The sequence below is a fragment of the Dipodomys spectabilis genome, unplaced genomic scaffold (genome assembly GCF_019054845.1).
Source record: "Dipodomys spectabilis isolate Male_0828 unplaced genomic scaffold, ASM1905484v1 ptg000018l, whole genome shotgun sequence".
Taxonomy (NCBI): Eukaryota; Metazoa; Chordata; class Mammalia; order Rodentia; family Heteromyidae; genus Dipodomys; species Dipodomys spectabilis.
Window position 1 is genome coordinate 523,354 of NW_024870695.1, and position 25,585 is coordinate 548,938.

At 46.2% G+C, this 25,585-nt stretch overlaps 2 protein-coding genes across 3 annotated transcripts in view; both read right to left on the reverse strand.

Annotated features, from left to right (window-relative positions):
• Positions 1–598: 598 nt before the first annotated feature.
• Positions 599–4,963, reverse strand: LOC122103249 (Rab interacting lysosomal protein). 2 transcript variants are annotated; one of them, XM_042673761.1, is made up of 8 exons: positions 4,506–4,957; positions 4,340–4,433; positions 4,160–4,266; positions 3,885–4,070; positions 3,487–3,632; positions 3,027–3,149; positions 1,314–1,397; positions 599–1,066 (listed from the first exon to the last, which is right to left on the reverse strand). In XM_042673761.1, the coding sequence occupies exons 1-8, from the start codon at positions 4,731–4,733 to the stop codon at positions 934–936; spliced, it is 1,101 nt and encodes a 366-aa protein (XP_042529695.1). In that variant the 5' UTR covers positions 4,734–4,957; the 3' UTR covers positions 599–933. The 2 variants fall into 2 exon arrangements, with proteins under 2 accessions (XP_042529695.1, XP_042529696.1); XM_042673762.1 differs by lacking the exon at positions 1,314–1,397 and having other exon boundaries at positions 4,506–4,963.
• Positions 4,964–6,136: 1,173 nt separating this feature from the next.
• Positions 6,137–25,585, reverse strand: part of Prpf8 (pre-mRNA processing factor 8) — a 33,988-nt gene continuing 14,539 nt past the window's right edge. Inside the window, exons 25-43 of the mRNA XM_042673759.1 lie at positions 18,591–18,838; positions 18,293–18,472; positions 17,510–17,645; positions 17,239–17,408; positions 16,957–17,086; positions 16,701–16,847; positions 16,107–16,267; positions 15,230–15,421; positions 14,530–14,767; positions 14,263–14,391; positions 11,364–11,477; positions 11,070–11,243; positions 10,619–10,812; positions 8,846–9,085; positions 8,619–8,760; positions 7,189–7,329; positions 6,927–7,066; positions 6,622–6,824; positions 6,137–6,462 (exon numbers count right to left, since the gene is read on the reverse strand). Coding sequence (XP_042529693.1) covers positions 6,308–6,462; positions 6,622–6,824; positions 6,927–7,066; positions 7,189–7,329; positions 8,619–8,760; positions 8,846–9,085; positions 10,619–10,812; positions 11,070–11,243; positions 11,364–11,477; positions 14,263–14,391; positions 14,530–14,767; positions 15,230–15,421; positions 16,107–16,267; positions 16,701–16,847; positions 16,957–17,086; positions 17,239–17,408; positions 17,510–17,645; positions 18,293–18,472; positions 18,591–18,838 — 3,234 coding nt within the window. The 3' untranslated portion in view covers positions 6,137–6,307. The remainder of the gene's footprint in view (positions 6,463–6,621; positions 6,825–6,926; positions 7,067–7,188; positions 7,330–8,618; positions 8,761–8,845; positions 9,086–10,618; positions 10,813–11,069; positions 11,244–11,363; positions 11,478–14,262; positions 14,392–14,529; positions 14,768–15,229; positions 15,422–16,106; positions 16,268–16,700; positions 16,848–16,956; positions 17,087–17,238; positions 17,409–17,509; positions 17,646–18,292; positions 18,473–18,590; positions 18,839–25,585) is intronic.

The following is a 25,585-nucleotide window of genomic DNA, read 5'->3' on the forward strand; positions in this document are numbered from 1 at the left end:
GGCTTTTCCTGAGGAAACCAGGCCCGAGGGGCGGGTTGTCCTGAAGCACCTCCCTGAGAGGGCGGAGGATGCTAGGAAGGCCAGAGACCCAGAAATAAAAAACGAAAGGAAGGTTAACAGTAAGGCCAGAGTGGGCCACGTATGGAGCTCAGAAGCCATAGGTCCTGGGTACTGGGGACAGGCAAAGGGATGGAGTGATAGTAGGAGCCATGGCTTTTCATTAAGCCACACTCTCAACAAGAGGCTAAAGCTGGGAGAAGCTGCCACCCAGTGACTGGCCAAGAAGAACCTGGGAGGAGAGCTAGACACTGACAGACATAAAACAGTTTTAGGAGCCGGGCGCTGGTGGCTTACGCCTGTAAATCTAGCTACTCAGGAGGCTGAGATCTGAGGATTGAGGTTCAAAGCCAGCCCAGGCAGGAAAGTCCATGAGACTCTTACCTCCAATAAACCACTAGAAAACTAGAAATGGCACTGTGGATCAAGCAGTAGAGCACTCACCTTGAGCTGAAGGGCACAGGGACAGCACCTAAGCCCAGAGTTCAAGCCCCATGACCAACCAAAAAAAAAAAACAACACACAGTTTTAGGGCCTTATGGGCAGATACTTTATTATATTAGCTGAGGCTTGTACAAAATTCCTGGGAGGTAGGCAGTCAGTTCTCTCTCCTGGATGGGGAAACTGGACCTGATAACAAGCCACCTTTACATCTGGCCCCCAGGTGGGGTACACACATGCTGGGGAGTGAGGCAGCCTAAAATCCCCAATGCAACTGCCATAACTGACTGCAGATGAGCCCTGGGGACAGGTGTGAAGGGGGTCCCCTCTCTTCATTTGAAGTCACACATCCACTTCCAGCCAAACCCTGAAGTCAGGCATCTTGGGCAGCTGGGCCCTCAGACCAACATGTTCATCATGAGCAGCGAAGGACAGTCAGGAGGTGGGGGCTGGAGGAGTGCCCACAGGCTCCAGGAGAGGTGGCTGGGGGGCTTCCTCTTCTTCTCTTAGCTTGCTGCTGGTCTCAGCGTCAGGGGCCTCTGCTTGACCCCGATACCACAAGCTAAAGCTGGAGGGAGAGGCAAGAGGTACTTGGAGCCAGGAAGCCAAGAAAATGGGCGAAGGGCAGGGAAACAGAGGAAAGAAAGTGTGTCAGGAGATCAAAGGGAACTAAAGGGGCCTAGGACAGAGAAGCAGGAGGAAAGTTAGTGCTTAGGACGGCTGGGTGAGAGGAAGTAGAACAGGAAAAGGGCACAGAAAAATAGGGGGGCTGCTCCTTTACTCCCTCCTCTGCCTTTTCCCTTCCCCCAACATACAAACTCTGTATTCTGGACTCGGTGGGTGGAGGGTGATCTTCCTTATCTATGGAGAGCAGGAGCCATGAGCCATCTTCATCATCACTAAGACAGAGGGAGGAGGCATAATGGCTTCAGGAACAACAGGAGACCAGCTCATGTTGAGCCTTCTTCACTGCTCCCAGGAGCATCATGGGAGGACAGCATGACTGTAGGGACCTCGGGGCTGGAGAGAAGATGACACTGGGGACATGTAGGACACCGTCAAGTTTTCACTTCATAACCTGGCAGTCAGCAGGTCCCCTATGGCTGCAGCCACAGCTTCACACCTCTAATCCAGCCAAGGCAGGAAAATGAAGGCTGAGTGTGAAGATGTTTTTAGCAAATTTCCTTTCCCTCCTTCTTCATTCTTTTTCTTTCTTTCTTTGTTTTTTCTGTCACTTTCTTTATTGTCTTTCCTCGTGTGTGTGTGTGTGTGTGTGTGTGTGTGTGTGTGTGTGTGAGGGAGAGGAGGAGGAAGGAGAAGAGGAGGCGGAGGAAGAGAGAGAGAAAGAGAGAGAGGATGAATGTGCTGGTACTAACTAAGGCTTCAATTCAGAGCCAGAGTGTTCTCCCTTAGCTTTTTTGCTCAAGGCTGGCACTCTACTACTTGAGTCATACTTCTACTTCCAGATTTTTTTTGGGGGGGGGTCCAGTCGTGGGGCCTGAACTCTGGGCCTGGACACTGTCCCTCAGCTCTTCAGCTCAAGGCTAGCACTCTACCACTTGAGCCATAGCGACACTTCCGGCTTTTTTCTTTTTTTGCTTATGTGGTGCTGAGGAATCGAACTCAGGGCCTAGTGCATGCAAGGCAAGCGCTCTACCACTGAGCCACCTTCCCAGCCCCAGATTTTTTTTTTTTGGTGGTTAATTGGAGATAAGAAGCTCACAGAGCCAGGCACTGGTGGCTCACACCTGTAATCCTAGTCGCTACTAAGGAGGCTGAGGATTGTGGTTCAAAGCCAGCCTTGGCAAGAAAGTCCATGAGATTCTTATCTCCAATTAACCACTAGAAAACTGGAAATGGCGCTGTGGCTCAAATGGTAGAGCGTTTGCCTTGAGCTGAAGAGCTGAGGGACAGCACGTGGGCAGAGTTTAAGCCCCATGACCAACAAAAAAAAGTCTCACAGATTTTTCTGTTCCATCTGAGTTTTGAATAGCTAGGATTACAGGTGTAAGCCATTGGCGCCCAGCTCTTACTAGATTTTTGTTGGTTGGTTGGTTGGTTGGTTGGTTGTGGGGCCTGAAGTCTGGGCCTGGGTACTATCCCTGAGTCCTTCAGCTAAAGGCTAGCGCTCTACCACTTGAGCCACAACACCAGTTCCAGCTCTTTCTGCTTATGTGGTGCTGAGGAATCAAACCCAGGGCCTCATGCACTCAAGACAAGCACTCTACCACTGAGCCACCTTCCCAGCCCTTAGTAGATTTCTTTAGCAGGATATGCAGTGGGCAGGGCAGGTGGGAGCAGCCAGATTCAGAGAAAAAGATAGCAAGCTAAACATTAGGCAAAAGGAAAACCAGGCCAGGTTGAGAGGGCCAAGAAATAACTATACTAGGTCGGCTCAAGGGGGTGATGAAAGTGGGTCCACAGATGCAGGAGGTAGCTAAGGCTGGGTTATCAGGCTCAGAAAACTGGGGGGGGGGGGGCAGAGAGGAAGGAAGGCTGGTTCACTGGGAATGGAGTCAGGATCTTACCTGCTCTCTGGTTCCTCTGGTGTCCCTAACATCTTGGCCTTGATCTTCTTCCGCTGTTTCCTGACAGCCACTTTCATGGCTTCAAGCAGAAGTCCAGGGACCCTGTGGTCTGTGAGCAGTTCCCTACATAGAAAAGTAGGAGCAGAGGGAAAGCAATGGGGATGCCAAAAGTAGGTCTCAGACAAGTACCTGTGTTCTTCATTCCTCTGACCTTTTCTTAGTAAGTGGCTCTTAAGAATACTTCACTGCCTACTGCTGTTGTGACCCTTTGTGCCTGCTCATTCCTCTGTTTGCACCAAGTTCTAGAAAGGAAGGAACTGATAGTCATGTCCTTCCAGTGCTCAGATAGGATCTGGCAAATATTACTGCTGATATGTGAATGAACCAAAGGATGAGGTGAGGTGGCTGGAGGTCCAAGAACAGGTGGGAGTGGAGGACCTTTGGCTTCCCAGCCCCTCACCGCTGGAAGTAGGCCAACTCCTCCTTGAGCAGGAACACATTGGCCTTAAGCTCATTCCGCTCCTGAAGAATCTGTTCAACCTCCTCCCGGCTGAAGCCGCACTGGCCTCCCTGCAAGGGACTCCCTGGCTGCTCTGGTGCATCCACCTGTAGGAAGTCAGGTGTGGTTAGATGGTGATCTCTGCTTAATCCTAGTGCCATCACAGGAACACTAGGGGACGTGGGGACAGGGAGGCGGAGAGCAAGGGTGCTACAGTAGATGGACAAAGCACAGCTGTGCCTGAGTGCGAGCCAGACGCCAACTGGGGACCAAACCCATATGCTGCCATATGGGTGGATCTGTTACGCAGCATGGTATCCCTGCCCAATGCATACCGAGTGCCCTCTTCTGATACTTACCGGGTGTTCAGGGGCTGCCCGTTCAGGCTCCTGCTTGTGGTCTCCAGCCAGCTCACGGGCGCCTTCCCGAGAAAGCTCGCGCTCCCTCTCGCGGTCCTGAGCCACCCGCAGCTGGGCCTGCACGGCTGCCAGCTTGTGCCGAAGCTCCGCGTTCACCAGCAGAAGGCGCTGCAACTGCTCCTGCAACTGGGGGCGGGGCGAGATGACGCGGTGGGCGGAGCTTCGCGGCGCCACAGCCCCGCCCCGCGCCCGCGGCCGGCCCTCGCCGCACTCACGGCCTCGGTCTCCTGGCTGCGCTGCAGCAGGTCGCGGCTGTGCGCGCGGAGTTCGTCGCGCTGCCGGTCAGTCACCTCCTTGAGCTGCCGCAGCAGCGCGCGCTCCTCTGAGGAAGGGGCGTTCTTAACGGTAGCCGTCGCAGGGGTCCCGCCCCGGACCCTGGAGGGGCTGGCACTCACCCTGCGGCCCCGAGCGCAGCTCCTGGCGGAGGCGCTCGTTCTCCTCCCGCAGCCGCCGCAGCTCCACTTCGGCCTGCTGCGCCGACACCTGTAGCTGGCAAGGCCCGGGACTCTCGGTTAGGGACCCGCGGCTCCCGCCGGGCGCGAGCGGAGGGGAGAGACTCACCGAGTCCGGGGCGGGCCCCACGGCGGCCTTCTCCAGGAGCTCCAGTGCCCGGACCACGAGCGGCACCAGCCCGGCCGCTGCCTCTGGACCGAAACGACGCGCCAGCTCCTGCAGCTCAGTGCCCAGGGCCCCCGCGAGATGGTACACGAGCTCCGCCGCTGTCCCCGACCCCGCGGCCCCTCGAGACCCGCAGCCAGCTGGCCCAGGCGCTGACCAGCTAGGCTCCATTTTACTTGCTTCCCCTACTCCTCAGGCCAAATTCACTCCTACTCTGAATTGGGCCAGGGACAAGCCACAAGTTCCGGTCCAGGAAGTTTAGTAAGGAGTGGAGTAGAAGTGACAAGGGAGGAGCGCCCGGGGAAAAGGGCTCTGGAGTGGGGAAGACTGTCCTAGGCCCCCTGGGCCCTGTCCTGTTCAGCCGCAAGGTCACTGGAAAGAGGACAGCCAACTCCAGGCAGGCATCCAAGAGCTGAGGCCCAGGGCTGTCAGTGGTCACTTTAGGCAAGCCCTCCCCATTGCACCCCCGTCAGGCTCCACCCGTTTCTGGAGCCAGGGGCTGGACTTTTGAGTGTCTGGAAAGGTTGAAGGTCGACCTTCTTGGGAAGAGATGGCTTGTTCCAGTGCTTATTTTCCCAGACCAGAAAGGGCACAGCTGAAAAAGGGCTGGCAGGTAATACTGAACACCTATAGTCCTAGCACTCAGGAGACTGAAGGAGGAGGAATAAAAGGCCAACCTGAGCTAGGCAAGTTTTTCTTAAAAAAGCGAAAAACAAGCCAGGCACCTATGGCTCAGGCCTGTAATCCTAGCTACTCAGGAGGCTGAGATCTGAGTATCACGGCTCAAAGCCAGCCTGGGCAGGAAAGCCCGTAAGTATCTACAACTAACTACCCAAAAAAGCCTGGATTAGAACTGTGGCTCAAGTAGGTAGAGTGCTAGCCTGATGCAAAACAGCTTCCAAGCCCTGAGTTCAAGTCCCAGGACTGGCAAAAAAAAAAAAAAAGCCAACAAAGGCCAATCTGGATGGATGGGTGGCTCATGCCTGAAATTCCAGCTACTTAACAGGCAGAGGACAGGAAGACTGATGTTGAAACTGGCCTAGAGAATGTGAGACCCTGACTTGAAAAGGAAAGCAGTACAGGGACTGGGGTGTGGTTTGTGGTAGATGCCTGCCTAGCAAGAGAGTAAAGCTGAGTTCAAAACCCCAGTACTTGCCCATGTAATTGTAACCCCTCTGTACGGTATTTTCAGGGGAAAAAAAAATTAAAAAACAAAAAACCCCCAGTACTCCTAACCGAGGGAGGGAGAAGAAGTAGGTTGGACAATACAGGCACAACTAGACCCAGAAAATGGTAGCTGCTTTAAGTAATGTTGACAATGGGGGATGTGTAAGAACTTTGCAAAGAAAGCAACAAATGGGGTCAAGGCAGCAGAGGGTGAAGGCCAACCCCACTTCAGTACCCTGAGTCTAAGCAATATTGAGCCCCCAAGTCCTGAATAGAGGAGGCATTATATATCACATCAAAGCCAAACCTAGCACACTGGTGTCAACAACTGCCTCAGGCCAACCCCCTGACCTACTGACACCCGGAATCTGAGTTTAGGAAAAAAGAGAAAACAATCACAAACTACCCTATTTATACAAAATTTATTATTATTTTGTTCAGGATCACAAGCTATCAACAACACAAGCACAAAACAGGGAAAGCGGGCCAAGCTGCTGAATGTCACCAGCTTGTCTGTGGGTGGGGAAAGGAAGCTCCAGCATTTGGGGAATCTGAAGCAGGAGGAGTTGAGAAAAACACTAGGCATAGAGATCTTCACGGTCTGCAGAATAGACTTCACCCTCCTGCAAGAGCGCAAAGTTGAGGAAATGGGAGGGTCTATGCACCTCATGGTAGAACTCTTTAGGGTTTGCCAACTGCAGTTCATACTTCATGTTGGGATCATGCCGTACACCTTAGGGGAGAGGGAAACATCAAATGTTAATAAAGGTCACCTGCCTCACCAAGCAATTCTAAGGCAGAATCAGGCCCCAAGTGCTAAAGGTGCCGATCTCACCAGATCTCTGATCCCCCCCAACTGTGTTGTAGTCACACAAACATACTGCTCCCTTACCCATAAAGTTATAATTCCATGAGGACTGAGCAGGAACCATGAAGAAGCCGAGGAAGCGATCAGACAGCAGCATCTGGACCCTCTCATAATGTGAGGGCAGGTAACCTTTGGGGTTGTTGCCTTTGTCGGTGTTCTGGCGTCCCCATTCATAGCCACTAGGGGTCAGCTTATAGGCTGTCAGTGTGCAGGAGCCTGGTGTGAAGCTGGGGAGTGATAAAGACCAGAGTGAGAGAAGCTAACATTCCAGACTCTGACATGCAATGCCTCCTCCATTATACTTCTTCAAAAGGAGAAGCCACACCCACCTGCAAGTGATAATAATGGTCTTTTCACCATCCCAAGATGGGTTGTCAGCCATGATCTTGGCATGGGTAGTGACATCCTGGGGTGAGAGCTGGGGGGATTCATTGGGCTGTGTGTGGATCCAACCTAAGGGTTCCATCTCCTATAGGCAAAGAGAAAATAACTTTCAATAATAAGTAAATAACAAAGTAAAATAACTGCCTTTCCACTACCTCACCCATGGCAGGAAGCCAAATTTCCAAGCTCTTTCACACCATTACTTACCTTGAGGTACTCATGCTGGGGCAGCTGGCTAGGTAAATGCACAGTCTGGTGAGTGCCCCATTGTGGTACCATTACGATACAGCGGATCTCCTTTACCTGGGGGTTATCTGGTGGGCTCACCCCATACAGGTATCCAGCAATCTGAAGATAAGGGGGGGAGGGTCAAGAAACATCCTTAGTATTAGACGATAAGGGTTCGGGTTTTATTACACTAACAAGAATGAATCTTCTCAAATTCAGGCAGACAACCCTCATCAGAATCACCTTTTCAAACCGTTACATAGGACTTCATATCACTGTCCCCACCAGAATCTTCAGTTGGTAAACAAGCATACAGCTCAATCTCCACAAGCTAAATACTACAGCTGAAAAAACAGTACATGATGTTTCAATTTTCTTGGTGGGGTGGGAGGGACTGAATCTAGGGCCTCATGAAAACTGGGCAAGCATTCTACAACCAAGCCATATATTCCAGATTGGTATGTTAAATCTGATACTGTTACTAACAGGAAATGCTTACTATCAAGTCACTCAGAGGTTATTAGCAAGCTTTTCAAACTTGTCAGTTCTGAAAGCCACAAAATGATGTTTCAGAAAATATAAAAATCTCTGTTTAGGGCTGGGAAAGTGGCTCAGTGGCAGAGTGCTTGCTTTGCATTCATGAGGCCCTGGGTTCCATTCCTCAGCAGGACATAAGCAGAAAAAGCCGGAAGTGTTGCTGTGGCTCAAGTGGTAGAGCGCTAGCCTTGAGCTGAACAGCTGAGGGACAGCGCCCAGGCCCAGAGTTCAGGCCCGCGACTGACAAAAAAAAAATCATTTACTAACAAAGTAGATCATCTTTTCATACTATGTTTGGCATTTTCAGTTCCTTTACTAAATGACCTTTTATCTCTTCAACTGGGCCCATTGTTCAAGTTCCAGTACTGGTACAAAAAAAAAAAAAGGCAAACAAAAAATACCCTTCTTAGCCAGGCACTGGTGGCTCACGCCTGTAATCCTAGCTACTCAGGAGGCTGAGATCTGAGGATCTGGGTTCAAAGCCAGCCCGGGCAGGAAAGTCCGGGAAACTCTTATCTCCAATAAGCCACTAGAAAACTGGAAGACTAGAAAACCCATGACCTACAAAAAAAAAAAAAATACCCTTCTTGCTATTTTGGCTATCCTTTATTTTTTTGCCAGTCCTGGGCCTTGAACTCAGAGCCTGGGGACTGTCTCTGAGTTTCATTTGCTCAAGGCTAGCACTCTACCACTTGAACCATAGAGCCACATCCAGCTTTTTCTGTGTAAGCCACATTCCCAGCGCTGGCTATCCTTTTTTATAGTTATTCATCCATGAATCTTCAGTATCTCATGTTCCTGGAATTACCAGGTGAATTCTAGGCACATGACATATGGGTGCAATTATGGCCCAATTGAACAGACTCACTCACTTGGGCACGAAGGTCAGATATGCAGATGAACTTCTTAAGCACATTCTTTGGAAGGATATAAGTATAGCCAGTCTCCTTGATGTCATCAGAGGAAACATAAATGTGATTGGTCCGTAGGTGCAGGTTGGCAGCAGAGATGGCCCTAAAAAACAAGTAGGGAATATCAGGATCTTTCAACATTGTCAGCAAACACACCATCATCCCTGCCCTCTTGCTCTTCATAATACCTGACCCTCCATTCAGTCTTAGATGAGAAGGTCTGAGTCTCATAGTTGCTGGTGGTAGAGGTGATGATCTCGTCACCATGCTTGTTGACAGTGCGAGTCTGGGTTGCAGTCAGCTGTGACTGTTCTTTGGTCTGCTTCTCAATCTCTGCTATCTGCTGCCGCTGCTGTGATGGAGCTGAGATCTCCATACCCAAGATGATATCTCGAATTTCTGACTGTGTCAGTGATGCCACATTCACACTGTGGGAACAGTCTGAGTTACATGAGATCCTTTCCCCTTTGTCACTTTTGCCTTGATGTCAAAGCTGTAACTTGTGAACAGGACAGACCATAACTTCACCCAGATAGTCCTCAAGTGACACAAAAAGTGCTGACACAAAACAATTCTCAAAAATGGAAATGTTAGGCTATAGATATAGCTCAAGTGGTAGGGCATGCCTAGTAGGCTCTGAGTTCAAACCCTAGTAACCAAGGGTAAAAAGATACACATACACATATACACACATACATACACAAACATGTATGTATTCCAATCGAGGCATGGTAGCATATGACTGTAATTCCAGTAGTCAGGAGATTGAGGCAGGAGGATTATGAATTCAGGGCAGCCCAGACTACACAGTGAAAACTCTGTCACAAAATACTGTCACTGGTGGCTCATGCCTATAAACCTAGCTACTCAGGAGGCTGTGATCTGCAGATCACAGTTGAAAGCCAGTTGGGCTGGAAAGTTCGTAAGACTTTTATCTTCAATTTGCCACCAGAAACCAAAAGTGGATTTGTAGCTCAAAATGGAAGAGTAGTATCCTTGATTAGAAAAGCTTAGGGACAGTTTCCAGGCCCTGAGTTTAAGCCCTACGACCAACAAAACAAAACAAAACAACAGAAAAAAAACCACAGATGAGCTAGGCTCACACCTGTAATCCTAGCTAATCATTAGGCTGAGATCTGAGAATTGCCCAGCCTGGGCAGGAATGTCCGTAAGACCCTTATCTCCAATCAGTTACTAAAAATGCCAGAAGTTGATAATGTGACACAAGTGGTAGCCTTGAGCAAAGGAGCTCAGGAACAGCACCCAGATCCTGAGTTCAAGCCCCAGACCGGCACCAATAACAAAACAAAAACCAGAGAAACAACAACAAAAAAACAAAACCTCAGAAACCCTAAAACTTATTCTGTCAGAGGCACTATTAGTCACTTTAGTGAATATCTGGGAGTTTATGGATACTTTTGGTTGCTGCAATGACATGGAAGAGAGTAGACAGAACATACGTGCTGACAGCAGAAGTACTTAGGGACTTGGACATTTATAAAAAGAAATACCCTGCTGGGCAATGGTGGCTCACATACCTGTAATCCTAACTATTCAGGAGGCTGAGATCTGAGGATCATGGTTTGAAGCTAGCTCAGGCAGGAAAGTCTGAGAGACTCTTATATCCAATTAACTATTCAAAAAGGCCCTAAGTAGAACTGTGGTTCAAGTGGTAAAGCACTCGCCTTGAAGGAAAGAAGTACAGGGACAACAGCCAAGCCCCAGAGTTCAAAATGAAAAAACTTAAATTAAAAAATAAACAAATAAGTATATCCTGCTCAAAATGACAAAGATACCTCCATGAAAAGCATGGGCGCTGCGCCTATGTTACCTGAAAATACTGTCTACTTTTTTTGGCATCTCAGACTATTTCCTGAGAAATTTCTAAGCCTAAATGCTATGCTTAGATGCACTTTGCCCTTTAGGGATCTCCTGCATGTTTCCCCACCATCACTGCTCACTTGTTTTTCTTGCCGTAGTCAGCCAAAATAAGATCCTTGAGCTGCACCTCCACCTTGATCCACTCCTCATCAGTCAGGGTAGGCCAGATGTGGTGGGGTTCTGTAATAGTAGTTTTATCTGGCTTTAGGATCACCTTTGCACGGTCATTGTTCACATGCAGGGCCCGCAGAATCAGGATGAGACGGGAGAAAGCCTGAAAAAGATTCAGGAGTGTCAGGAAGTCAGCCACTTGAGGGTTTCCCACCTTTCTGTATTGTTTCAGAAAACCCAGGAACTGACTTCAAACTCTAGGATCCTAACCCCTCTCAAGCCAACTGTTTCTTCCCATCTACATGCCAAAACTTTGAAAATGACCTCAATAAATGGCTTGTGAGGAAACCTAAGACACAGGATCTTCTCCTGACTCTAAACACACTCGTAGAGGGACACTCTCTTCAAGTGACTTATTACCGTATAAGATGAAATAGTCTTGAGCCAGTCATCATAGAGGTTGAACAGAACCATCTGGGGCTCAGTGGCTTTAAGGATGAGATCCCCAAACTTTTCCACTTTGAGACAAGCCTGGAAGGGGAGCTGGAGCTCCGATCCTTTGATCACAATGTTGGGGAAGTCCAGTAAGTGTACCTAAGACGACACAAGTCACGATTAGATTTACTTCCAGTCCAGGAAAGAAAGTCCATGAGACTTAGAAATGGAACCTGGACACTTCAGGCTTCCTCCCTCATAGCTCGACTGCCCGTTTACCTCCAATGGATCTAACATGCCCTTCCTGGTGACAATGATCTGCTTGGGCTGCTCCTCCACAGGCAGAGATCGGATCAGGGCAGCCACTTCCTCAGCCGTCTTCCACTTGGCCAACTAAAAACCAAGGGAGAAGGAAATTGAGTCTACCCTCCTAGAAGAAATGGAACAAAAGATTCCTAGTCTCCAAATAAACTATGCTCCTAATGAACACTGGTATTGAATGAGACACTTCGAAAAAGTGTCAAACAGACTTATACAAAGGGGTTTCTCACTATGTAAGCTGGAGGTGCTGGTTGGTGGCTCATGCCTATAATCCTAGCTACTCAGGAAAGTGAGATCTGAGGATCACAGTTCCAAGCCAGCCCAGGCAGGAACATCCATGAAACTCTTATCTCCAATTAACCACCAGAAAACCAGAAGTGGTGCTGTGGCTCAATTAGTACGGCATTTGCCTTGAGCTGGAGAGCTCAGGGATAGCATATCCAGGCCCCAGAGTTCAAGCCCCACCCCCTCAAAAAAAGAGCAGCACAAAGACTGGGTACCAGTGACTCATCCTAGTTACTTAGGAGGTTGAGATCTGAGGGTCACAATTCAAAGCTAGCTTGGGGAAACAAGTCCTAGTCTTGGAGTCTTTAGTCAGTAAAGTTACAACTGGCCAGATATCAATGGCTCATGTCTGTAAACCTAGCTACAGGAAGTGAGATCTGATGATCAAGGTATCAAGGGTTTGAAGTCAGGCTTGGTAGAAAAGTCTATGAAACTCTCATCTCCAATTAACCACCAAAAGGCTGGAAGTTTAACCATGTTTCAAGTGGTAGAACAGTGCAAGTTGATTGTTCAACACAGGGCATCTTCTGGGTCACAGTTAACTTTTGTGTTTCAAACTCCTAACACTTATAATGTATCTGCTTAACCAGCCAGAAACACAGGTCTGCTAGATGGAATCACAGGCATAGCCACATAAGTCTCAGGTTACCTGAATATATTTTGCTCTGGCTTTTTAAGAATTCTAGTTAAGCTGGGTGACGGTGACTCATGCCTGTAATCCTAGCTACTCAGGAGGCTGAGATCTGAGGATCACGGTTCAAAGCCAGCCCCAGCAGGAAAGTCATGAGACTCTTATCTCCAATAAAACACTCAGAAAATTGGAAGTGGTGCTGTGGCTCACAAGGTAGAGTGCTAGCCTTGAGCTCAAGAGCTGAAGAGCAGTGCCCAGGCCCAGAGTTCAATACCCAGGACCAAAAAAAAAAAAAAAATTCTAGTTAAATGCACATGAAATTAGAAGAGTTTACAGGAAATGAGTTTAAGAAGAGCAGGTTCAGACCCCACAGGATATGCTATTACAATCACTCTTCAGCAGCGAATTAGAAGTACAGAGAAAAGCCAGGGGATGAGGCTAGGGGATAAAGCTGATTTGAACAAACTAATTCTAGGAAGTCTTTTTTTTTTGCCAGTCCTGGTGCTTGAACTCAAGGCTCGGGTACTATCCCTGAGCTTCTTTTGCTCAAGGCTAGCATTCTGTAACTTGAGCCACAGTGCCACTTCTGGCTTTTTCTGTATATGTGGTACTGAGTAATCGAACCCAGAGCTTCATGGATGCTAGGCAAGCACTCTACTACTAAGCCACCTTCCCTAGGAAATCATTTTTGAGGTAACAGTAGAAATGTGAACTTTTTTTTTTTTTTGGTTGGTCATGGGGCTTGAACTCTGGGCCTGGGTACTGTCCCTCAGCTCTTCAGCTCAAGTAGAGCACTCTACCACTTGAGCCACGTGCCACTCCTGGTTTTTTGGTGGTTTATTGGAGATAAGAGTCTCACAGCCTTTCTTGACCTGGCTGGCTTTGATACGCAATCCTCAGATGTCAGCCTCCTGGGTAGTTAGGATTACAGGCTTGAGCCACCAGTGCCTGGCCCAGGAAGCTTTTGTAATGACATGGACTTTAAATATATAGAATAGAGTCCTCCTTGAGATGGATTTGGATGGATTTATGGACAAACTGACATGGTATCTGGATTTGCCTTAAAATTCTATTGAAATGGAAAAACAAAAGACTGTATGAAAAATATGATGAAGCCAGGCAAGATGGTACATGCCTGTAAATCCCAGCACAGGGAAGTCTGAGATAGGAGGATTGTTAGTTCCAGGCCAGCCTGGGCTTCATCATGAGGCCCTGTCTTAATGTTCACATATACACACAGTGATAAACAGAAAAAGAAGATTTTGTTCTTAAATGAGAAAATATAAAAAAAAAAACCTACAGAGTAAATACGAAGATCAGGATTTTAGGATAGTAGGCTTCTGGATTTATTGTTAGAGGAAACAAGCTGTAAATATAAAGAAACTGACTCAACAAGAACAGCACAGGTATTAAATGTCTAAGCAGCCAAAGAGTATCTGTTCCCTTTAGAAAACAGTAGCCTGAGCTGGGTGCCAGTGACCTGTAATCCTATCTATTCAGGAGGCTGAGATCTGAGGATTACAGTTTGGAGCTTGCCTAGGCAAGAAAGTCCCAGAGAGTCTTCTCTCCAATTAACCACCAAAAAGACAAAAGTGGAACTATGGCTCAAGTGGCAGAGCACTAACCTTGAGCAAAAAAGCTCAGGGACAGCACCTAGGCCCCTAGTTCAAGCTACAGGACCAGCCAAAAAAAAAGTAACCAGTAGCCCAGTTAGCAATCAGAGATTCAGAAAGATCAGCTAGAAGGAATAAAGGGTCTCACACAATCTTCAACCTCCTGCAGAAGAATATTTCTCAAGGTAAGTAATTTAAGGGCTATAATCAAATGAGACCTATCTTTCAATAAATAAACAGTAATATTTTTTTTTCCTCTATCACTGAACCCTTTACACAAGATTTAGTCAGCAGGATTCAATGGCCTCACTATAATTTAATTGCTCACCTGCCCTAAACGCTTCTGTCCAGCCCACACAGATGTGTGGATTATCTTGAGGAACAGTTGTCCTGTGCGTGGATTGAAGATAAAGATGGCTCCGTTGATAGGCTTGGTTGTCAAGTTCCCTTCAAAGGTCTAAACCACGAACATATTAGTTAGCACTGCCTAGATACAAACATCTTGCTTTCATCCCAATCAGTACACACATTTGTTCTCATACGCTCCCAATGGCCTATGGAGCCCCACCTGCCTTCTAACACTTCTAACACTCACCTTGTGGATAGTCACTCTGTAGACATTAGTGTCATCCACAAACCAGATAATCTGGTTGGAAAAGAGTTCACCATAGTTCTGAGAGGACAGATAAGGCTCAGTGGGCTCAGATGAATAGAGTTGGAGCCCCTTACGAATCCGTTCACGTAACACATACAAGGCAGGATTTGCCTTCATGATCTTGGCCATGGCCTGCTGTATGAGAGGCTTGCTACCTGGGAACCAGTTTCCGTAGGCACTGTGAAGATGGAGGGGGCAAGAAAAGTTAAGCCCCATAGGAAAAACAGACTTGGCTAGGTTGACACAATAACTGATTAATGTACATATGCTCTGGGAAATGAGAGACCCAGAAAAGGAAATCTCATCTCACCTGGGAAAATTACAAAAGACCTCTGGAAGCTGGGCCCTGTTATCCTAACTACTCAGGAGGCTGAGATCCGAGGATCAAAGTTCAAAGCCAGCCCAGGCGGGAAAGTCCGTGAGACTCTTATTTCCAATTAACCAGTAAAATCAGATGTGGTGCTGTAACTCAAGAAAGCTGGCCTTGAGCAAAAGAGCTCAGGAACAGCACCTAGGCCCTAAGTTCAAGACCCACAACCACCAACAACTTTTTTGTATATGTGTACGTGTACGTGTGTGGGGGGGTGAAACTATATATACATAGTTAATGGACATTATACACTTCTGAACCCTAACTCACCTGTGCAGATTATAAGCCAGGTCAATAGCAATGAGCACACCGGTGGGTGAAGGGTAAATACTCATGTTGTCTGTGGTATAATCCAGGAACTTGGCCCTGGCATAGCGTTCGATATCATGGGAATCATAGTCCCCCCAGCGCAATTGAATGTCAATCCAATACTTCTGAGTAGTGGTGCTGTCCATCACATCCCTAAAAGTAGAAAGAGGTTTCTTGAAAGCCACAACTGTAACAAATGTCTCCAGAGCCATGAGATTATCTACTTATTACACCTAAATCCTGAAACTTCTGCCTGTTCCACCTCAGATAGAGAATCAGCATGGCCTAAGTGGCTCACACTTGGAATCCTAGCTACTCAGAAGGCTGAGATTTGAAGATCACAGTTTAAAGCCAGCCCAGACAGGAAAGTCTGTGAGACTTATCTCCAATTAACCACCAAAGAAACAGAAGTAGCGCTGTGGCTCAAGAGATAAGAGTATTGGCCTTGAGCTGAAGAGCTCAGGGACAGACCCAGAGTTCAAGCCCCATGACTGACACCCCCCCACCCCCCCAAAAAAAATAAATAAATAAAAGAGAAAGAGAATCAGCACATCTCACTGAGAGTATCATAGGCTACAGTGGTAGCACTGGCTCCAAGCTTGAAAGAAAGTCAGGCAGGGAGCTAGGTGTGATGACATATATTTATAATTCTAGAACTTGTGAGGATGAAACAGGAAGATCCTAAGTTTAAGGGCAGGCTGAGCTACATAGTGAGCCTCTCTCTCTAAAAAAAAAAAAAACAAAAGATAAAGAGGAGGTTAATGTCTTCCTTAATTCTACTAGGAAAATAGTAACACTAAGTTACCTGGATGCTGAGAAGTAGGTTATAAACACTTACTTGGAATCAGCCAGCAATGAAGGCCGGGAGACATTCCATTTATAGGAGGCAAACAGTAATATGTCTGCACAGGAAGAGTTCATCTTATAGGACTTTCGAGGATGGATTGTCTCCTTTTGCACAGTCTCAATTTCCAGTGCATCCAGTTCCTGGTCAAACACCTGAAGATGAAAAGGTGGTAACTTATTACAGAAATCCACTTAGTATGAGAGTGTAGAATTTAAGAGAAGAAAGCAATATGAATCTCATCTTCATAGCATCCAGGGTAGATTTTTCATACTCAAAAGAGCAAGCTGAGCCAGGCGCTGGTGGCTCACACCTGTAATCCTAGCTACTCAGGAGGCTGAGATCTGAGGATCGCGGTTCAAAGCCAGCCCGGGCAGGAGAGACCCTGAGACTCCTATCTCCAATAAACCACCAGAAAACCGGAAGTGGCGCTGTAGCTCAAGTGGTAGAGCTCTCGCCTTGAGCTGAAGAGCTGAGGGACAGCGCCCAGGCCCAGAGTTCAAGCCCCATGACCGACCAAAAAAAAAAAAAAAGAGCAAGCTGTTTGGACTCTTTCTGATACCCTCTTATCCTTCAATTGTAGCCTACCTGACACAAATCCATAACAATGCTCTCATGGATCTTCTGCCACAAGTGAGCTCGGAATATCTGGATGAGGGAGATCTTCAGTGTAGGGATTTTGCCATGCATGAAGATACCTGTCAGGTCCAGCTGCACCTGAAAGCCTACATATACCTGTCAGGAAAGAGGGAATGTGATATTAGTGATCAAGAGACTTTAGTTCTCAGGATATAATTAAGGCAGCAGAATCTTTTTGTTTTCAACTCTCATGTCTAAGACTTACATTGGCTCGATTTATAGTTGGGGACCACCAAAGGGTGAATCTACGATTGGGAATCTGATTCAATCCTGATCGCTGAGCATTAGTTAGTTTCTTCCACTTCATAGATTCCTCAAAGCCACTGGCCTTCTCCCTGGGAGAAGAATCATATGAAGTGAGATCCTATTATCTCCCAGAGTACTGCTGACTTCCAGGTGGTAGCTATCTGGGAAACACCACAGAAGACTGTGAAAGCTCACAGAACTGTAATAGGTTCCCGTCGTAAAAGGAGGGGAAAATCCTTACCAGAAGAGACCTTCCCATGTAGGGAAGTAGGTGCCCTTGAAGAGTGTGTGCTCCAGAATGCCTTCTACACCACCCAGGGCCTGGATCATGTCTGTACGGTAATTGTTTAGGTTCCAGAGCTTTCCATCATGCCGCTGGTGTGTCCACCAGAAAGGGTTCTGTTTCAAAACCTAATGGGAAAGCAAGTATTGTCAAGCTTCTGTTAAAGTCCTTCAGATGGCCATAAGTATTCCTCATTAGAGAAAATTTCTCTACTACCTCTTTCACATACCTGGTACTGCTTAAAGTCTGTTCTGACACGCCAGCCCTTATCATAAGCCAATGTATGCCGGTCCTTCTGGAAAAGGGTGTTGATTCGAGGAATGCCACGATCCCATGAATCTTCTAGATCTTCTAAAGTCAATCGTCTGACCAAGAAAATAAAATTAAAGTTATAATATGTTCTCATGCAGAGATCACCAATCCATCCTGGCTAAGTGATAAGCAGGATTGAAAAAACCTAACTTTTGGGGCTGGGAAGGTGGCTCAGTGGTAGAGCGCTTGCGTTGCATGCATGAGGCCGAGTTCAATTCCTCAGCACCACATAAGCAAAAAGAAAAAAGCCGGAAGTGGCACTGTGGCTCAAGTGGTAGAGCGCTAGCCTTGAGCTGAAGAGCTGAGGGACAGTGCCCAGGCCCAGAGTTCAGGCCCCACGACCGGACCCAAAAAAAAAAAAACCTAACTTTTTCATTAAAAAATGTCAGATTCTAGCTAGGTACTGATGGCTCATACTTAGGAGGCTGCGATGTGAGGACTGAAGTTCAAAGCCAGCCTGGGCAGGAAAGTCCATGAGATCCTCATCTCCAATTAAGCACCAAAAAGCTAGAAATGGAGCTGTGACTCAAGTGTTAGAGAGCTAACCTTGACCAAAAAAGCTCTGAGTCAGCACCCAGGCCCTGAGGAATTCGAGCCCCAGGACAAGACACCTCCTCCTCCCCACCCCCAAAAGTAATGTTCTGCCCATCACCTCCTTACAAGACTCCCCACAGACTGCTATTACTTCCCAGATGCCCACCTGTTCTGAGCAATGGCCTCTTGTCTCTTGAGTGCATATTCAGCCCAGACCCGCTGAGAGTCAATGAATTCACTCTCCCATGGCTGTATGTAGCGGTATAAGTTGGGAATCAGCTGGTCTTCTTCATGACTCATTCCTGAACGAAAGTGTGTAATACCTACATCTGTCTGCTTGGACCACCTATTTGGGGCAACAAAGATAACGGAGAAAAGTAAAGACCAAAAGCAAAAAAATACCCATTTTCCTGAAGGGTCTAAACAATGGTGTCTCATAGTAGAGATTCTCAATGAAGGCTTACCTGAGGTCAGACTGGGGGATTAGCACATGCCCCATGGAAAGCATGCCAAGTCCACCCAATTCCTTAGGAGTGTAGAACACAACAGGAGGAAATCGACTTGGCATCTTGGAGTTGAGTCCAATCTTGATACGTGTCTGGATCTTATTCTCACACTTTACCAGCAAGTCTAGGAGTTCCTGGGTGTTCACTACAGCTTCTCGAAAGTATGTCATAAGGCCAATGAGAGCTGTATTCCACTTATTCACAATCTAAAGTTGGTAGGAAAGAATTCTAGATGAGCCATGGAAGGTGGGGGCGGGGGGCGGGGGCGGGGGAATTCATAAAAGACTTCAGACCTACAAGATGGTGGTGTGAGAAAAATTAGCAAGGATATAGAGAAAATGGAACCTTCATGGTACTACTGCGAGCCATGTAAAATGGTGCAATTACTGAATACTGGAAGTTCCTAGAAAATGTTACTACATTACTGAGAAATTCTACTCCCACATATGTACCCAAGAAAAATAAAAACATATGTCCAAATAAAAACCTGTGGGGCTGGGAAGGTGGCTCAGTAGTAGAGCACTTGCCTTGCATGCCTGAGGCCCTGGGTTCGATTCCTCAGCACCACATAAGAAAAAAAGCCGGAAGTGGCACTGTGGCTCAAGGGGTAGAGCGCTAGCCTTGAGCTGAAGAGCTGAGGGATAGCACCCAGGCCCAGAGTTCAGGCCCCACGACCGGACCAAAAAAAAAAAAAAGAAGAAAACAAATAAAAACCTGTACAAGCCAGGTACCAATGGCTCACACCTATGATCCCAGTTATGCAGGAGGCTGAGATCTGAGGATCATGGTTCAAAGCCAGCTAAGGAAAGTCCATGAAGACTCTTACCTCCAATTAACAACCAAAAAAGCTGGAAGGAGAGCTGTGGTTCAAGTAGTAGAGAGCTGTTTTGAGGAAAAGCTTAGGGTCATCACCCAGGCCCTGAGTTCAAGTCTTAAGACCGATACCAAAGAGGAAAAACAAACAAACAAACAAACAAAACTAGTAATATCAGCACTCAGAAGGCAGAGACAGGAGAATATCAATTCTGAAGCCAACCTGGGCACCATAGTGAGATCCTGTTTCAAAAGTATTTGTTACAAAACAAAACCATAAAAATCTATACAAATGTTCATAGTAATAGCAACATTATCCATAATAGACAAGAAGTAGAGGGAAAAAAATCCCAATGCTCATCAACTTGCAAACAGATAAAACAAAGGGGCTGGGAAGGTGGCTCAGTGGTAGATCGCTTGCCTTGCATGCATGAGGCCCTGGGTTCGATTCCTCAGCACCACGTAAGCAAAAAGAAAAAAGCCGGAAGTGACGCTGTGGCTCAAGTGGTAGAGCACTAGCCTTGAGCTGAAGAGCTGAGGGACAGTGCCCAGGCCCAGAGTTCAGGCTCCACGACCGGACCAAAAAAAAAAAAAAAAAAAAGATAAAACAAAATGTAGTCTTATCCATATGATGGAATGTTATTAATCTACAAAAAGAACTCAAGTACTGATATATAGTATAATAGGGAAACATTACACTAACTGTAAGACAAAAAAAGGTTAGAAAATTAAATAGTGATATTGGTTGCAATATACAGAAAATGACTACTTAAAATGGTAAGAAAGCCAGGTGGTGGTGGCTCACGCCTAGCTACTCAGGATGCTGAGATCTGAGGTTGAAAGGCAAAGCCAGCCTGGGCAGGAAAGTCTGTGAGACTCTTATCTCCAATAAAACACTCAGAAAACTGGAACTGGCTCTGTGGCTCAAGTGGTAGAGTGCCAGCATTGAGCTAAAGAGCTGAGGGACAGTGCCCAGGCCCAGAGTTCAAGACCCACTACCGACAAAAAAAAAAAAGAATTTTATGGTATATGTATATGAATTAATTTCAATAGAAATTGGAGGTAATATAAACCTTTGACACTATTATAAACCCTATTAGAATGAATAATCTCAGAGAATGAATGCTGGGCACTGGTGACTAACACCAGTAATCCTAGAACTCATCCTAGGATGAGATCTGAGGATCCTGGTTCAAAGTCAGTCCCATGCAGACAAATCCAAGATTTTTTTTATTTTTTTTATTTTTTGTCGGTCATGGGCTTGAACTCTGGGCCTGAGCGATGTCCCTCAGCTCTTCAGCTCAAGGCAAGCACTCTACCACTTGAGCCACAATGCCACTGCCAGTTTTCTGTTGGTTTATTGGAGATAAGAGTCTCACAAACTTTCCTGCCCGGGCTGGCTTTGAACCTCATCCTCAGATCTCAGCCTCCTGAATAGCTAGGATTACTGGCGTGAGCCACCTGCACCCAGCTCAAGATTTTTATCTTTAACCAGCAAAAAGGTGAAAGTGGTAAAGAGCCAGCCTTAAGAGAAAAAGCTAAGTGAGTGCTCAAGGCCCTGAAATCAAGTCCCATTCATTACTGGCACCAAAGAAAAACAAAGAAAAAAAGAGGCAGGTGTACAAAGAAAATCAAATGAGAGCTGGGGATGTAGCTGAAGTTGTATAATACCTGCCTAGCAAGCACAGTCCTGACCCCTCCCTCAAAAAATGACATGAAATACAATGATTGCATTGTCAGCACATATACTAAATTGGTATGATACAGAAGTTTGCATGGCTCCTACATGAGAATTATACCCCCATTCCACATTCAAAAAGAAAGAAAGAAAGAAAGAAAGAGGGGGGGAAGGAAGGAAGGAAGGAAGGAAGGAAGGAAGGAAGGAAGGAAGGAAGGAAGGAAGGAAGGAAGGAAGGAAGGAAGGAAGGAAGGAAGGAAGGAAAGCCCACTAATGGGGAGAAGATGGATTGGGTCTCAAGTTCAAGGCCAGCTTTGTTATATATTAAGACTCTGTCTCAAAAAGCTAAAACAATTAATGAGGGGAAATAAAAGCTAAGATGTGCACTGGCGGCTCTTTTACCTGTAATCTTGGCTGTTGATTGAGATTTGTAGGATTGCAATGAGAAGGTAGCCTGGGCAGAAAAGTTCCCTAGACTCAATCTTCAAAATAACCAGAAAAGTGGGGCTAAATGTGCAGCTCTGATGCTAACAGTACCAGCTACCTGAGCAAGCCAGTCCAGTGAATACAGGCCCTAAGTTCAAACTCAAAAGAAAAAAAAACAAACAAAAAACAGAAGTTGTCCTCTCAGTACAAAGCAAAGAAAGAAGGGAAAACAAAAAAAACCCTACATGCATTTTTTTTTTTTGGTCGGTCGTGGGGCTTGAACTCTGGGCCTGGGCATTGTCCCTCAGCTCTTCAGCTCAAGGCGAGCGCTCTACCACTTGAGCTACAGCGCCACTTCCGGTTTTCTGGTGGTTAATAGGAGATAGGAGTCTCACAGTCTCTCCTGCCCGGGCTGGCTTTGAACCTCGATCCTCAGATCTCAGCCTCCTGAGTAGCTAGGATTACAGGCGTGAGCCACCAGCGCCCGGCCCTACATGCATTTAAATCAATCTTTTCTTGCAGTCTGGGATTGAACACAGGCTTCACAGGCAGGTACTCTACTGCTGGGCCTCTCATCATAACTAGGATAATAGGCATGAACTACCATGCCTAACTCTTGGTTGAAAAGGGGATTCTCATTAACTTTTCTGCCCAGGCTGGCCTTGAACCATAATCTGCCAATCTCAGCTTCCCAAGTAGCTAAGATTAAAGGTATAAGCTACTGTGCCTAGCTCTAAAACAATCTTTTTTTGGGGGGTTTGTCAGCATTAGGGCTTGAATGCATAACCTCATGCCATCACCAGCCATGGCCGATTCTATTTCTTGAGCTATGCTTCCAGCCTTAAAACAATCTATTTCAAGAGAGCCTATCCCAAAACAAAATAAAACAAAACAGAGTTGGGAAAACATGGCTCAAGCAGGAGAGTTAAAGCCTGGGTTCAAACCTAGTACTGCCAAAAACTGAAAAAAAGCCAGGGGGTTGAAGGTCTGATTCAGTTGGTAGAGCACCAGCCAATGAGCAAAGGTCAGGTTCTGAGTCTTGGACCAAAAAGAAAAGCCTAGAGACTACGGTTCTGTAGACTAAGGCCACTAGAATTTGTGAGGATTATGGACAGAAATTCATGAAGGGATTCTTTCAAGTTTGTGACTGAGTATCCACTTGTATCTAATGAAATTCCCTAATGCTATAAGAACAGAAAGCAGTAGGCTGAATAAATCACATAATTCATACAAGGTCAGGAAAGTTGTATTCCCTTTAGCCAGAGTACACAATGAGAACTGGGTAAAGTCTGCAGTAAAGTAATAAGTAGCCCAATGGCAAAGGCTACGATGGAGCTTCCACAACCAAGCTTAAAAACTAGTCTCAAACTATTCACATATTTGTATCTTCTAGGGATAAAAGTTACAATATCTTGGGCTGGGAAGGTGGCTCAGTGGTAGAGCACTTGCCTTGCATGCATGAGGCCCTGGGTTCAATTCCTCAGCACCACATAAGCAGGAAAAAAAAAAAAAAAAAAGCCAGAAGCAGCGCTGTGGCTCAAGTGGTAGAGTGCTAGCTGAGGGACAGAGCCCAGGCCCAGAGTTCAGGCCCACGACTGGACCCCCCCCCCCAAAAAAAGTTACAATATCTAAAATTTAAAGATACCACATTGGTGAAATAATATTAAAAACTCAATATATTAATGCTCAATCTACAGTATTAATGTACAAATTATTAAAAAAAAAAAAGTCTAAATTTTGTTCTTAGGTTGATAATAAGCCATCAAACTTCAGTTTAATCACTTTAAGTGAAATATTTCTTTAAAAATAGGTAACCATGGACTGGGAAGGTGGTTCAGTGGTAGAGTGCTTGCCTTGCATGCATGAGGCCCTGGGTTCGATTCCTCAGCACCACATAAGCAGAAAAAGCCAGAAGTGGCGCTGTGGCTCTAGTGGTAGAGTGCTAGCCTTGAGCTGAAGAGCTGAGGGACAGTGCCCAGGCCCAGAGTTCAAGCCCCACGACCAACAACAACAAAAAAAAGTATCCTGCCAGATGTGGTGGCTCACATCTGTAATTCCAGCTATTTGGGAGGCAGAAACAGGAAGGATAGATTCAAGGCAAGCCAAGACAAAATGTTCAAAAGACTACCATCTCAACCAACTGGGGATGGGGGGGAAAGGTGGTGGTATATACCTATCATGCCAGTTATATAGAAAGCATAAATAGGAGGAGTATAGTCCAAGTATGAGCAGACATAAACATGAGACCCTATCTCAAAAATAACTAAAGCATAGAATAGCTGAGGGTATGGCTTAAGTAGTATAGCACCTACTTAACAAGCACATGGCCTTGTGTTCAAAGTGCCTCTCCAAAGTAATAAATTAATAATAGCAAAGTAATTTTTCAAAGAAATAAAAGTAAGTTTTTAGTTGATCCCGTTCTTGTAACCACTAGTGTCGTTACAGCCAATCCTCCATCACACAGGCTCTGACTTCTCATCTGGTTCCTTCATGCCTACATTTTTTCCAAAGACAGTGGCCTTTTCTGGTCTGTTCCTTCTCTCCCCGCCTCTCCCATTATCCAAGATCCCAATGGGTCCTGGCACCCTTGGTTACTCTGACCTTTGCACTTCATGACCATTACTATAATACTTTCTCCATCCTGTCATTAAGTAGTGAAGTGCTTCTGGAAAGAATAATTAGGGCTGGGAAGATAGCTCAGTGGTAGTGCTTGCCTTGCATGCATGAGGGTCTGGGTTCGATTCCTCAACACTACATAAGCAGAAAAAGATGGAAGTGGCACTATGGCTCAAGTGGTAGAGTGCTAGCCATGAGCTGAAGAACTCAAGGATAGCGCCCAGGCCCACAACCGACCAAAACAAAAGGCCAAAAGAAAGAATGAATCACCCATATAGTTTGTCTTTACTTTCTCAAAACCCATTTGGAACCGCAACACATCTGTCTATCCCTCTCAGTTTCTTCAACAAGTGCTACCATACCACACCACTGTCATCAAGCCCACTATGCACACTCCTAATCCTTTAATCAAGCAAAGCTAAAATTTCATGATCTGTTTTAACTTCCTGCCAACCTCATTTGTATCCATAGCTAGTCAGACTATGTTTCTTATTAGGTTCAAAAGGTTCAAAGGATGTTTCTATTTTCTTTTTCTTTATTCTATCGTACTGATCTCTTCTGCTACTCTGCTTCTCTGTTGTACTTTGAGCTGCAAGTGGCTCATTTAATTTAAATACATTCAAGTTTCTCTTATTCAAAAATACCTGTCTTGACTTACAGCTTCCTCTAGGTGGCATCTAATGCTCTCACTCCAGCTCTGGCAAATACACAGTTCTTGCTGTATCACTCACCTCCCATAAAGCCTCCCATCTGGCTTCTGTCCCCACTATTTCTGAAACAGCTCTAAGGTCACCAATGACGTCCTAACTGGCAACTCCAATGGATACTTTTCAGTAGTTATCTAACTGAAATGTTCTTAGGCAACTGACACTGTTAAGTACCTACTCCAATTCTGGATACATGTTCCTAACAGACTTGGCTCCTACATCCCAGAATACTCCAGTTCTGGTTACACTGCTTTTTTTGTTTGCTCATAGGTCCCAATCTGCTCTGTTCTCACTCTACATTTTCTCTGGTGGTATCGGTCAAGCTTTCAACCTTTTTGTCAAGAGATTACTAAGTCTGTTTCCTCTACCTTGGTATGTGACAACGTCTGAAGACTTTGATGTTATAACTGGGGTGATGCCACTGGCAAATGATGGCTAGGAAACTGCAAAACATACTACAATGTACAGAGAAGCCCTCACAATAAACAACTGTCTGGCTCAAAATGTCAATAGTGTCAATGTTAGTAATCGTTACATTCCCTCATAAGATATCCACTTATTGTTATGAAATAACTTTCCTTATCCCTAGAATACTCTGTTCTGAAATCTACTTAGTTCCAACAAACATGTCCTACCAATTCAATATAGGAATTCTCAGCTAGGCACTAGTGGCTTGCACCAAAAGCTAGCCACTCAAAAGCCTACTGTGGATC